Below are 14,018 nucleotides of genomic sequence, written 5' to 3'. Positions count from 1 at the left end.
CCAGGGCGGGGCGGGCCCCATGGGTGAGATCTCTGTGGCTGTCTGCCACTCTCAGCCATTGCCATGGTCCGGGGAGAAGGGTGAAGTCCGAAATAGGATGCTTGCGCTTGCCCTCTTTCCCTGACCCTGTTCCCTTTCAGCAATGACATTGAGCAGTGGATCTTAAGTTCACATGCAAATCAATGCAAAAAATTCAAAATCCGCTTATAAGGAACCTTTACAAGTCAATAATAAAGAAGGCAAGTGACCCAGTTAAGCAACGAGAAAATGATCTGAATAGACTTTCTCTAAGACTTACGGATGGTTCAACAGCATCAGGCCATCAGGGAGATGCAAGTTGAACTGCTACTAGATCCTACTTCTCCCCCCTTTCACATGCACACAGGCATGCATGCACATGCACACGCACAAACACAGATGCCAGCGTGCGCACACTTACACAGACACACACAGAAATACACAATCACACAGGTGCACATACACGAACACACAGCTGCAAGCATGCACACACTTACACATGCGCACACATGCGCACAGAGACACCTGTGTACACGCACAACAACGGCTGCAACTCAGAAACAGAAAGTAACAAGGGTGGCCAGTGTGGGATGCAAACCCTCATCTGTGGCTGCTGGGCACATAGAACTTGCAGTCACTGTGTGAACAGTCCGGGGGGGTCCTCCAACGGTTATGCAGTGAACTCTCAAGTGCCCAGCAAGTTCATGTACACATCCAGGAGAAGTGAAACCACGTTCACATAAAGACTTGCACATGCATGTCCACATTATTCACGTAGAAATTCAATACTATTCACAGCAGCTGAAGGCGGAAGCAAGCTAAGTGCCCAGCAACTGAAGACCGAGTGAGCAGCACGTGGCCTGCCCACACCCATGGAATATGACTCTGTGGAGCACTGACCCACGCTATGGCCTGGATGAGCCTGGAAGACACGGTGCTCAGGGAGATGAACCAGCCACGAAGGGCACACGCTGTATTCTGCCTGTGTCCGTGCTATTCATAGGCGTCCTCGCATCGGAAGTGTTTCCCCTTGTGCTGCAGTAAGAACTCAGAGGCTCTGTGCTTCTCATGTCTGACGTCACGGCCCCTGGGCTGAGCCTCCTGAATGAAGGGGTCCTGCCTTCCACTGCTCAGCAGCCCTACACTAGGCCGACATCACGTCCCTTAGGGGACGGGGAGACCGAGGCAGGAGGCACCAGCTCACACAGCTCATTAAGGCTTCCCTCCAGGATCAGACCACAGGCCTGAGGACAGACTAGAGCACCAGAGACCCCCACACACCACAGACCGAGGTGGCCAAGAAGCCTTGCAGCTTCACAAAGCACAGGGTGTGAAGGTGTGAAAAGCACTTCACAGTTTATCAGGCTCCGCACACTGCAAACAGAGCTGACTGCCTCTGAGCCCAGCTGCCATGAACTGAGTCTATGAACCAGCACATCAGAACAGGTCTCAGACAGGTGCAATGGGACAGGGCATTTGAGAAGGGTTTTGTATTCCCAGAGAAGGTCCCTCTGCCTACCCTCCCATCCATCCATCCAACCATCCATCCATCCACCCATCTACCTATCTATCCATTATGTATCCATCCATCATCTATTTATCTATCCATCTATCCTCTATGCATCCATTCATCCATCTTCTACCATCCATCTATCCATCCACCCACCCACTTATCAATCATTATCTATCATCCATTCATCATTTATCTATCCATCAATTCATCAACTCATCCATCCAACATCTATCCATCCTTCCATCATCCATCTATCTCTGCCTTCCCTCCTACAGGATCTTCTGTAACATGACTGGCCTTCCTCCTACCTCCCACTGAGATGTGGGATCTATGTTCTCACCTCAGATCTCAGTGGGGGTTGTGATTGCTCCATCCAGCAGAGGACACCAAGACACCACATAGACTTCTTGGGCTTAGTCCTAAAAGGATGTAACTTCGATTTGGTGCACTCTCTCTGTCTCTCTCTCTGTCTCTCCTTGGGAGCCTGGGCTTCCAGGTACAAAGCCTGGCCCCCAGCCACCAAACTGCAGAGACCATGTGGAGAAAGCCCAGAGAGACTGAGCCCCGGTCGCCAGAGGCCTCCCAGCTCAGGTGCCGACTGTGTCCATGCAAGTGAGCGGACCCAGGTGGGGGCAGCCAACCCCAGAGGCATAGAAATCGGGACCATAAAATTATGTTGCTTGAAGCTAAGTTTGGGGTGGCCTGCACCCAGCAAGAGCTAACAGGCATAGTGGTGGGAGGAAGAGTAAGAGGGGGAGAACAGGGGGAGATGGAGGAGGGAGAAGGGAAGAGAAGAGGAGAGAAGAGGGGAGAGGAGGGGAGGAGAGGGGAGGGGAGAGGATGGGAGAAGAGGGAGGAGGAGAGAGACCTGAAGGAGCAGGGACCTCAGGAGACCACAGCCCTGGGCAGACACCTGCAGCCAAGCCCTGGCATCCAGGGGCCAGAAGGCCCCAAGGCCTGGCCTGAGCCCTCCTCCCAGCCCCCTCGTTCACGTTCACGGTGACCCGCTTGTCCCCAGTGGGGTCTCCTGTGAGTGGGGCTCCTGCTACCCCCAGATCACAGTCTGTGGTTGTGGCGAGCCCTCTGACGTCCATCACGGGCTCCCCTGCAGTGCCAGGCCCTCAACAGGCACCAGCTCTGAGCTGCCCTGAGCATGCAGGGGAGTTGGCACGGGGGCGGTGGCTGGCAGCTGAGCCTCCCCTTCTCTGAGCCCCTAAGCCCCCAGCCTGGCTGTCAGGTCAGGAAGATCTGGGGCCTCAGGATTGCACAGCCCGGGTCCCATGTGGAACAAGGTGCACGCTGTCCCCCGAGGTGGCCCTCTCCAGACACTGCAGTGCCACTACTGTCCGGCAGGGGCCGCCACGCCACCACACTCTGTCCCATGGTGCCACTGCCCCTGCAGGTCAATGGCAGGAAGGGACAGCTGGTCCCCCCCTCAGGGGTGGGCCCCCACCCCTGCCCCATTACTGGGCTTTTGTAATTCGCGGGCACAGTCGCCCAGCCCCACAGGCCAACCCAAAAAGTCCCAAGGGGCAACCGGCCCAGCCCCCACACCCACCCAGGACCGCCGTCCTTCCAACACCACCCAACCTCCTGCCTGAGCCTCTGGACTCTGGGCCTTGCACCTGCAGCCCCAAACTTCCAGCCCTGGCGTCGCCCCACCGCCAGGGCCCACAAGCCGGGTGTCCTCCAGGAAGCGCAGGGCTGTCTTCTGCTGGGCAGTACGGTGGCTGATGAAATCCCAGACTGGAAAGTGACAAGCAGAACGCAGGCCTGGAGGTTCTTGCTTGCCCTGCCTCTGTGTCACAGGTCAGCACAGCGTCAGGGGGATGGGGTCATCTTTGCCAACGCATCCCCTGCTTCGCGATCCCTGTGTCCCTTCTAAGGAACTTCCTGTCCTACTTCCTTCCTCTCCTCCAGTGACCCGTCCAGCACACACTGTGGCTGAGACAGCACCGCCAGGCTCTGGGCTCCCAAGATTTCAGGTGCAGCTCTAGCAATGGGGGCCACGGGCATGCACCCCTCTTCCTGCCCCCTGACTTCTCTGCATGGGTTCCCCATGGGGATGCACTTGGGCTTCCTCAGAGCTCAGCAGCCCCTAAAGGTCCCAGATTGAGGGAAGGGGACAGACACCCACCCCACTCCCATGGCCGAGGGGGTGCAGAATGTGTGCCACGGTTTGAAGTGGTCACACCACTCTGGGGTTTCACTGGACTGAGGGCAAGAGAGAGGCTGGTCCAAACCCCAAGACAGCCTGGAACTGGGGGCAGACTCAGGAATAAGGTGCTCTCCTGCCCTCACCCCTGCAGCCCTCCCTCCAGGGCTCAGTGGTAAATCCACAGAGATTGTTGGCTGCCTTCCTACTTCAGGGAGAAGGGCAGATGATGGGAAACCAAGCAGGCAATGGGGCGCCCGGCTGGCTCAGTCGGGAAGTGTGGACCTCTTGGCCTCAGGGTCATGAGTTCTAGCCCCATGTTGGGCATGGAGCTTACTTAAAGAAAAAATTCCAGTACTTTGTGAATTATACTCTTTCAAAAGTGAATTTATGGTATGTGACTTACATCCCAATAAAAAATTCTTTTAAAAAGGAACAAAACAAAAAAAATGGGGGCGCCTGGGTGGCTCAGTTGGTTAGGCGTCTGACTTCGGCTGAGGTCACGATCTCACGGTTCGTGGGTTCGAGCCTCGTGTTGGGCTCTGTGCTGACAGCTAGCTCACAGCCTCGAGCCTGCTTCAGTTTCTGTGTCTCCCTCTCTCTCTGACCCTCCCCTGCTCACGCTGTCTCTCTCTCTAATAAATAAATAAATTAAGTAATTAATTAAAAAAAAAAAAAGGAACCAAACTGGCAAGAGGACTTACTTTGCAGTGGCCTTGTTTTCTGGGGCATGGCAGGCAGCCTCATCTCCCCTGCTGCAGTGTCTGCAGGCAGCACCCAGTCACCTGCTCCCGCGTCCTCACTGGGCACCACCCACCTCTCCCCAGCCTGCCACCCGCCTCAGGGATGCAGGTCTCACCTAGAAGATTCAGGGGTGTCCACCAGGGGGAGGGGAGGGCCCCAGGCCGGGGACTGAACGGTCCGCGCGACGCGAGAACATAAGCGCCTGAGCCATGACCAAGGGGCTCCTAAGAAGGGGCTGGTGCGCTCCCTCTTCCAGGGGAAGGCTCTCTGGCCCCAGCCACCCTGGTGACCATCGATCAGAGCTGCAGGGCCCGCACCAGTCCCTCAGCTCGGAGCGCAGAATCCAGCTTCCGCCTGGGCGCGCATCTGTCTAAGGGTAGCCATTGGGTCCTGTGTGGGGCCTGCTGCCAGCCGGCCGGGCCCCAACTATCCTACCCAGGCTCTGAACTCCTTGCCTGCCCAGTGGGGCCTGCAGGGCTCCCTCTGGCCTCCGGCCCCCACCTGATGGGGCGGCCCCTGGAGATGACTGCAGTCCCAGGCCACACGGCACCTCGCCTGTGCCGCCCAGGGGCCCACACGGAGCCGGAGCTGTCCGTCTCCTGCAGGCCCAGGACAGGGTGTGGGCACAGCACGCAGGGGGACAGGCCAGTCCTGACAGCAGGACACTGGAAAAGAGGGTCAGGCAGGCCCAGGGAGGCAGGCCTGTCCCAGGAAGAAGAAAGAGCCAGTCGACAGGAAGCTGAAGGGTCCTCACTGGGGAGGGGACGAGAGCCCGGAGGTCTGCTGTTCTGGTTAAGAAGTCGGCATGGCTTTACAGTGGCCCAAACGCAAGCTGGGCCCACCCTGTCTGCCTTCATGGCTCTGGGTCCCGATGGTCCAGCATCAGGAAGGACCTGTCCCACCTTGACCTTAACATCCCTGGACCTGCCCTCCACATGCGCCAGTGAAGGGGTGTTTTAAAGCAATACCACAGGGGCGCCTGGGGGGCTCAGCAGGTTGAGCGTCTGACTCTTGATTTCAGCTCAGGTCATAATCTCGTAGTTCATGAGTTCAAGCCCCACGTCAGGCTCTGTGCTGACAGTATGGATCCTACCTGGGATTCTCTTCCTCTCCACCCCTGCCTCACTCACACTGTCTGTCTCTCTCTCTTTCTCTCACTCTCCCTCGAAGACAAACTTTTTAAAAAAATTTTTTTAAGTTTTTTTATAAATTTCTGAGAGACAGAGAGAGAGACAGAGTGAGCAGGGGAGGGTCAGAGAGAGAGGGAGACACAGAATCTGAAGTAGTCTCCAGGCTCTGAGCTGTCAGCACAGAGCCCAATGCGGGGCTCAAACCCACAAACCGTGAGATCATGACCTGAGCTGAAGTCGGACGCCTAACCGACTGAACCACCGAGGTGCCCCACAAATAAATACGCTTAAAAATTAAATAACGGGCATCTGAGTGGCTTGTCAGTTAAGTGACTGAATTTGGCTCAGGTCATGATCTCACAGCCTGTGAGTTCGAGCCCTAAGTCAGGCTCTGTGCTGACAGCGAGGAGCTTGCTTGGGATTCTCTGTCTCCCTCTGTCTCTGCCCCCGGTCCCTGCTTGTTCTCTCTCTCAAAATAAATAAATAAACATTACCAAAAAAAAGAAGGGCAGTACCACGGCAGCAGCCCGGGAGCAACCCAGGCGCCACCTTCCCAAGCGCCGCCAAACCCCCAACAGTGGTCCAGGCTTCCTAGCACCTTGGGATGCCCCGGGGAGCGTGGCGGGTACAGTCACATGCTGTGTCCCCTAATGAAAGCTGGTGGATGACATCCTTCCAGGCCACCAGCAGGAGGGCCATGACAGCCCAGACGGACGAGCAACCCATGCTGCCACGCCTGGACCCTTCTTCCCGGGAGGCATCCCTTCCCTCTGCAAAGCTCTGCGCACAGCAGGTGTGGATTTGGTTCCATTCTTCCAGAAGACCGGAGATTCGTAATTTTCCTCGCAGCAACTAGGAGAGTCACTTCTGTGGATTAATAGAAAGTTCTCCAATGCCTCTTGCAGTAATACAATCTCTGTCTTCTCGCCCGTAAATGATCTCACTCAAAGACTGAGTCCAGGCACCAGGTACTAAACCTGCGTTCCCGGATGAGCCCAGCAGGAGGCAGGCAGCACCGACAGAAGGAGCCGGAGGCCGGTGTTCCCGGCTTCCTATGGGGAGACCAGAGCACACTGCCGCACCTCCCCTCAGAGACTCCCTCAAGTGACCCCTGAGGACATCAGGGCTGCCCTCGCCAGCCCTGTGCGCCTCGTGGAATGGTATCCCAATCCAAAACCAGCACAGCTTTACCAGGTGAGATCAACGGGGCCGTATTCATGCATGATATAAAATTACAACCACAAACAAGCAATTTATAGGTTACATAAAATAACAACCAAACACAAGGAGTTTTAAACTAACGACTGTTTCTATAAAAATGATATGTGCTTGTTACAAAATACAGCCATAAAGAAAAACACACGCAGGAAAGCCATGTATGTCCAGCCAATTGCGCCACATGTACGTGCGTCGTGAACACTCACCATTCGGTATCCCGGACTCCTCTTGCGTCCACAGAACCTGGGAATGTCTAGAGGTGCTTCACGGGAACAGGGGTCACGTCACACATGCAAAGGCCGGTGCTGACCTGATCCTGTGTATTAGGCACACACGCATTCTCTGTTGCCCCCAATGAGAAGTGGCTGCAAACCCAATGATAGTGATTTCAGAAAAATACAGGATTTCAACAGCCCTGAGCATGTTCCAGCCGTGATGGGGTCACGGCAGGGGACACAGAGCCCCACAACCGTGGAAAAGCACGGCCTCTGGGCAGGGGCCCGCAAGCTGCTCACCGGCCCGCCACTCGGCCCCAAGGCCCACCAGGTCCGATGCCCTGTCCCGGCCAGACCCTGTTAATCAGACTTTCCGGGTGTGACCAGGCTAAGGGTGCTGAGCTGACAGACGACCCTGTAAGTCATCAGGAGGGTCCCTGTAAGGAGGCAGGGGGGTCAGACTCGGGGAGAAGAGGAAAGGGGGAAGCAGACCCTGGAGGGCAGTCCCCGGGCCCAGAGTACCAGCGCCTCTCGACGCCAGAAGACAAGGAAGCGGCCTCCTGCCAGAGCCCCGGAGAAACGTGGCCCATTTACACTTCTGACCAGCAAGCTGTCAGGCCACAAAACTGAGTGTTCAAACCACTGGGTGTGTGGTGATTTAAGTGAGCACAAGACACTTTGTGAAGGGGAAAGTCTGTCTTACTCTTGACGGTGGGAGGGACAGGGCCAGCAGGGCAGAGAGGACCCCAGGGCTGTGCCCCGAGCGTTTCTGGACACGGTTACATGGCTGAGACCGTGGGCACATCCAGCGCGCCCACCCCAGGGGACAGAGAGAGGCAGACTGGGAGGGGGTCGTCTCTGGGGAGGGTGGCTGTGGGCTGAGGCCTGACCTTGGTGGTAGGCCTTCCCCATCTCCTGCATAAGGATACCTGGAAGACGTCCTGGAGGTCAGCTGTGGGCACCTTTGAATACCAGACGACCGCTGCCTGGGTGGCTTTGCTTGAGTGGACACACGTTGGGAACGGACAGGACATCTGTGCCCCACGCACCAGGAAGCTGGTGACTCGGATCTGGGAGGTCAAAGGCAATGCCGACTGCTGCTGCTCCAAGGAGCTCTGCCGGCTCCTCCCACACTCCTCCTTCTCCGGCCCGAACCCACTCATGCCCCATCACCCACCTCAACACCCACTGAATGCGGTTCAGAGCGAGAATTTACTCAATCGTGGACAGACAGTTCACCTCCACAGAAGCTGATGCAAGATACTCTCATTTTGAAATAACTTTATTTTTTAATCTTTAAAAAAAATGTTTATTTATTTTTGAGAGAGACAAGAGCGAGAGTGGTAGAGGGGCAGTGAGAGGGGGAGACACAGAATCCAAAGGAGCTCCAGGCTCCGAGCTGTCAGCACAGAGCCCGATGCAGGACTCAACTTACAAACTGTGAGATTGTGTCCTGAGCCGAAGTCGGTCACTTGACTGACCGAGCCACCCAGGGGCCCCTAGAACTTCCCAAAATTTGCAAGAACAAGACACGCGTTCAGATATCCAGCTTCCCCCAACAGCATCTTACGTAACCACAGAACAGGAGCCCAAGCGTCCCAGTAACCACGCTGCAGGTGCCAGGCCTCCCAGAATGCCCGCCACCGTTCTGGCTGCTACAGGCCCCGTGGCCGTCAGTCTCCTCAGTTCCTGTCCTTCAGGACCCTGAGCCTCCTCAACAGCCTGGTCTTCAGTGCAGAATGTGTAGTTTGGTGTCTGCTCATTAGACAGATGTCACCACTCCTTCTCAGGGCAGCAGCCGTGGGCAAGTTGCCACCTGGCGACCACACTGACACACTGACCCTTTATAAGCGCGGGCACTCTGAGGGGAGGGCCCCCGCGGTTCTCATCTGCACCCCTTGCAGCTATGGAGGGAACGCTGTTCCCACTGGTGCTACAGGAGCTGTCCCTCCCTCGCTGACACATTTATTCCATCATTAAAAATTTTTAATGTTTATTTTTGACAAGGAGCGAGGGAGCCAGGGAGGGGCAGAGAACGAGGAGAGAATCCCATCAGAATCCATGTTGTCACCGCAGGGCCCGGCATGGGGCTCAATCCCACAATCCAAGGTCATGACCTGAGGTGAAACCAAGAGTCGGATGCTCAAGCGACTGAGCCCCCCAGGTGCTCCTCCGTTAATTGTTTACGAGCGTGGACTCCCGGACAGTAATTTATTCTGAGGACCACAACCCTTTACAGTATTTTGCTGCTCAAAATGGCCCAGAGGTGGCTCTGTGGCACGGCTGTGCCCCACTGTTCTTCCAGTAATCCCTCACTTGCTGACACAGAACGGGCCAGGACCAGCGGGAACTTTCGGGCTCTGGCCCCAGCATCTGCCGTCCCCCGGGAGACTGGTTCCTACTGTTGGGAGCAGGGCTCGAGCCCAAGGTGTGGGGCAGGGGTGCACCTGCTGCCCGTGATCCCCCCCCCGCCCCCCCGCTCCCCAGTGCAGGCTCAGTTTCAGCACTGGGTGGGCAAACCACCTCCCAGACCACACAGCCTGTGTCCTGGCCCCCACAGTGCCCCCGCTGTGCATGCTCAGAATCCGGCCTGCCAGCTGGTTGGGCCGTGGCAGCGGCTCCATTTCTGCGTCGGAATGACAGGAGGATGGCTGGGACCCCAAGCCACATGACACGCTGCTGCCCCTTCTTAGTGTCTGGTCTCTCCTTCCTCAATTTCATGTTTGCAGATGCTTCTAGTGTCCCGTGTCTTTTTTGTTAACATTGCTGTAGATGCTTCTGGAGGCGGCCTTTCCCCTGGAGTTGCCCGTGTCGGCACACCTCACGCCCGCCCCTGCTGCGCCGCCAAGCCAGGTAGGCAGGCCTCAGTTCAGCAAAGGCTCTGCCGTGTGGGCATCTGGGCGGCGTCAGCATCCCGTATGGCAAATAACCTTGTATGGGTGTAACTCCGCCCGTTGGCAAACACAAGCTGGCTCGGTGGCTCCGTGGCTCGGTCTGCGTTGGTGACGGATGAAACACTTCGTCAACTAGTTGCTGACAAGAAAATCCGGTAGCTCAAGTCCCAGTACTCAGCGGACACTGCACTAGGGAGCCGGGGCGCTCAAGGGCCACAGGGCCACAAGGTGCGGAGCAGGCCCCGGGAACGAGGACTCGCCAGGCAAGGGACCCACTTAAGGGAGGCTATAAGCAGAAGGCGCCTGACGTCGAAGGACGAGAGACAGAAACCTTACAGCAGAGACTCCTCTACCAGCTATGGCCAAGGGGTGGGTGGTGGCGACCTCAGGGAGCCCGGACCCGGGTCACGGGTGCCTGTCCCCACCAGGTCACCATCCGAGAAGGGACGTGCCCAGGATTCTCTGACCGCCATGTTCCATTAGCTACACGGGGACAAAAGCCAGCTGGCTGGCCGGGAGCCAGGGAGGGCAGTGCTGGGCCCAGACCCCTGCTCACTCTGCTCCCTGTTCACAGACCTGAGCCCCAGCCACATGTCGGAGCCACCCGGGAGGCCTGGCGTGGCACCTGGGTGCGTGTAAGGTTGAACCGACGTTGGCCGATCTGGCAACTGCCTGAACGCTGCTGCCGTAGGCCTGGTCAGCGAGACAGACGCCACAGGACCGCTGCCCTGACGTGGGCTCATGGGCCCCGGGAGCCTGGCCCACAGCGTGTGCGTGTGAGTGTTCTCAGAGGGATACAGTGGAAGACCACGCATGCAAGTGAAACAACAAGTGTCCTGACGTCCTGTTTTCCAGAGTCATAATAAAGGAGTCATTGAACTTAAATACTTTACGTAAACTCACACGGGTCAGAAAACGAGCCTCTGGTGAAAAGACACTGGTGTTTCAGGCACTACCAGAAAAAAGTGAGTCAAATACGTCAAAAGCCAACAATCTCTCACTTCCAACTTTATATTCTGTATTTCATTTCCAAAAAAAAATTTAAAAAACAGGCACATAAGAGCACAAAAGGAAATGCTCTGGGCAGGAAGTGGCTTTCTGACAGCACCTGTATGTCGGGTTGTAGCCACGCTCAGTGCATCAGTGCTACGAAGCTACAAACGGTATCACAGAGCGGGTTCCCCACGTCATGGAGGCCCACATGTCCCCTCACACAGCGGGAGTAACTCTGCCCCTTCCTGCCTACCCGCCACAGGCCTCCAGGACTCTCTCGATGTAACACTCCTGGGGGTGGGGGGGGGACAAGACCTAATGGGAACAATCATTTCCCTGGGAAACATCAAGAGGAGATGTTTCCGTCAAGGAGGGCGTTCCAGAAGCTTCTTCCGAAATCACAGCAACTAACCGTAAATCGTCAGGTGACGAAGTCACTGGACATGCTCCAGCCTGAATTACCCAGCAGCCGGTGGATGGACCTCTTCCCATCAAGAGTTAGTTTCTGCCTCTGCTTTTTTTCCATCAAGCAAATCTCGAAATCCCAGTTTTTCCAGGGGCTCCTGTGCCATCAGCTGCCTGAGAATGAAGAAAATGGAGAGCACAGTCTGCTCGGGGCCCATGGATTCACCCCGTCCCTCCCACCCACAGCAGTGGCCCCACTGGACCCACGCCTCCCAGGCCCCCCGGCACCCTCCTCCTCCCGGCCGGCCCCTGAGCCTGTCATCTGCACCTCTGGACTCCAGAGGGACAGCCCTGGCGGGACAGTCCGCGAGGCCCCCCAGGTGCCAGTCTGGAGCAGATGTGCGTCCCGCCCAAGGGCCCCAAGCTCAAGATGGCCTCCAGCACACTGGGAAGACACACCAGACAGGCGGGCGGGGACAGGACAGACTTTACTTGGTAAAGGGACCCCTGAACAAGACATGGGTCAGGGGCACCAACCACCTGCACAGTTGAAAACCCGGTTCTGACTCCTAACAGCCCACTGCTGCCCCGAAGCCTCAGCGGAAACGTGCACCTTGCGTACCATGTCTCGTGGCTGCATCTTACAAACAGGTGAGCCGGGCAAAAACAGCATCAGTAAGAGAATCATAAGGAAGGAACAGGTTTATGACACTGTCCCGCACGTATCAAAAAGTCTGCATGGTAAGCAGACCCGCCCCATTCACACCCGTGCTGTTCAAGCATCACTGCACATGTTAGCGTCACTTGTGACCCAGAAGCACTAGGACACGTGGTGCACCGGCTCCATCTCCTCTCACTGCTGCCCCAGGCCCCACGCACTGCAGCTGGCCGGCAGCTGTGTCTTGTCCCTCTCCCTCCCTGTGCCCCGTGTGCTGGCCCCCCACCGCGTCCACGTAAGTCTGGACCATGAAGACCGAGATGTCCCGCAGGGAGCACCTGCTGGGCTCGTGCCTACCCCGTCTGGCCTCTTTCTGCCCACACTCCAGGGCAGGAGGGCCCGGCTTTCATCCTGTTTTGTTTTGGGCAGGGGGCGAGGGAAGGGGACGAGCCCCACTCTCAGAGGCCATCTGTCCATCCTGCTTGCTGGTGGGAGCCCAGCATCCTTGCAGGAGCCACCAGGCTCAGCCGGCAAAGGGACGCCCGCAGCGCCAGCCACCATCACTTGACGCCATGTTCCCCTCACACCGCTGAGCCCACAAACCCCTGCGAGCCTGGCAGGCCAGCAGTAGCCAGGCTTCTGCGAGCACACTGGAACCAAGGATGCTGTGAGTCACCCAGTTGGATGCGGGGGCCCTGGGGTGCGCCAGCCACCCTCCTGCAGAAACACCAAACCTGGCAGACGACCTCTACCTGAGTGTCACAAGGGCTGTCCAGGCAGCCCAAGACCGAAGGTGTTCTGGGCATGTGCCCTCAGGGTGCCGGCACTGGGGGCAGGAGGGGGAGCGGGCACCGCACCACGGGGATGCCATCCCTGCACACAGGTGTGCTCAGCAATTTCCATTACAAGAAGCTGGAATCCGTTCATAGGTAGAAAGTCCACTTGTAGACCAGACTGACTGCGTTATCTGTGTCCCCAGAAGGGGTGGACAAGCCGGCCAGGCCCTGAGGAGCGCTCTCCGGGTGCCATGTCCTCTGTGGCCCTGCTCCAGCCTCCCAGGGGAGCAATGCACCTTTGTCCATGACTCAGCCGCGGTAAGACCGGCGGGCTCCAGCACCCCCACAGTTGTCAGGTGCCTCCAGCACGCACTCTGTGAGGGACTGCAGGCGTCCGCGGAGTGGGCACGCTGACCTCGGGCAGTATAGGACCAGACACCAGACACACGCAGACCCACACACACAGTGCCCTGAGCTTGGGTGCCCGGAAGCTCTCGTGTGGAAAATCACGAAGCGTGTGGCCTCGGAGGAAAATCACGAAGTTCCAGGGGAGAGTGTGGCCTGGGAAGCAGGGGAATGGGGGAGGGGACGGGGCAACAAGGCCACTGTGAGCAATAGCAAATGCCTGGGGCCGGGCGGATGCTACCAGAGCCCCCACCTCTGATATCGCTGTGCCGGCCAGTGACAAGCTGACAGGAGGCCCTGAAGGCCGGTGCACATGGCCTAGCGGACGGCTCCATGTGCAGGCCTGTTCCTGTCACGGCCGCCAACAGGCGGCACCTTCCCGTCCCACCCGCTACCCTGCCACGGCATGGCCAGAGCCCATGAGCTGGCAGCGGCTCCAGGCCACCAAACCCAGAGGCGTCACTCCCCCTCAGGGACACGCCCCCAGAATTGCAAACCAGTCAGTTAGGCTGTAGGCAGACGGAATCCTATGGCAGCGGAACTCACACGCAGTTCCTTAAACGAAGTGAGGAAAACAAGGATCAATTTTCACCACATCCAGCCAATAGTCCTTACTGTGGACCTCAGATCTCACTGTGCCAGCAGAACGGGCCCCAGAAGACGCCCCCACCGCTGAGGCCCGCAAGGAGCACCTTACATGGCAGAGGGGGATCAGGCCACGGCAGGAATACGCCGCTGATCGCCTGCAGCTGAGGGAGATGGCCTCGGAGTCCCCAGGCGGACCGTGCCACGTCACAGGACCCCTTCATCAGAGAGCCCGTGCCGGGTCCAGTCAGGATGGGAGGGGGATGGGCCAGAGACACAGCATCGCTGGCTTCCAGACACGGCGGGGCC

At 57.6% G+C, this 14,018-nt stretch overlaps 1 protein-coding gene across 3 annotated transcripts in view; it reads right to left on the bottom strand.

Moving 5' to 3' along the window:
* Positions 1-7,121: 7,121 nt before the first annotated feature.
* COX19 (cytochrome c oxidase assembly factor COX19) overlaps positions 7,122-14,018 on the bottom strand; it is a 10,369-nt gene continuing 3,472 nt past the window's right edge. Inside the window, exons 3-4 of one of the 3 annotated variants that reach the window (XR_013333871.1) lie at positions 11,293-11,455; positions 7,122-7,143 (exon numbers count right to left, since the gene is read on the bottom strand). Coding sequence is in view for 1 of the 3 variants with exons in the window: in XM_077758796.1 (XP_077614922.1) it covers positions 11,372-11,455 (84 nt within the window). In the remaining 2 variants the exon portion in view is untranslated. Of the gene's footprint in view, positions 7,144-8,261; positions 11,456-14,018 lie in introns of those variants that run through there. The other 2 variants (XR_013333870.1, XM_077758796.1) reach the window with 2 other exon arrangements.

Source organism: Crocuta crocuta, unplaced genomic scaffold (genome assembly GCF_008692635.1).
Source record: "Crocuta crocuta isolate KB4526 unplaced genomic scaffold, BGI_CrCroc_1.0 scaffold273, whole genome shotgun sequence".
Taxonomy (NCBI): domain Eukaryota; kingdom Metazoa; phylum Chordata; class Mammalia; order Carnivora; family Hyaenidae; genus Crocuta; species Crocuta crocuta.
This window is presented reverse-complemented; position numbering and strand designations above follow the sequence as displayed.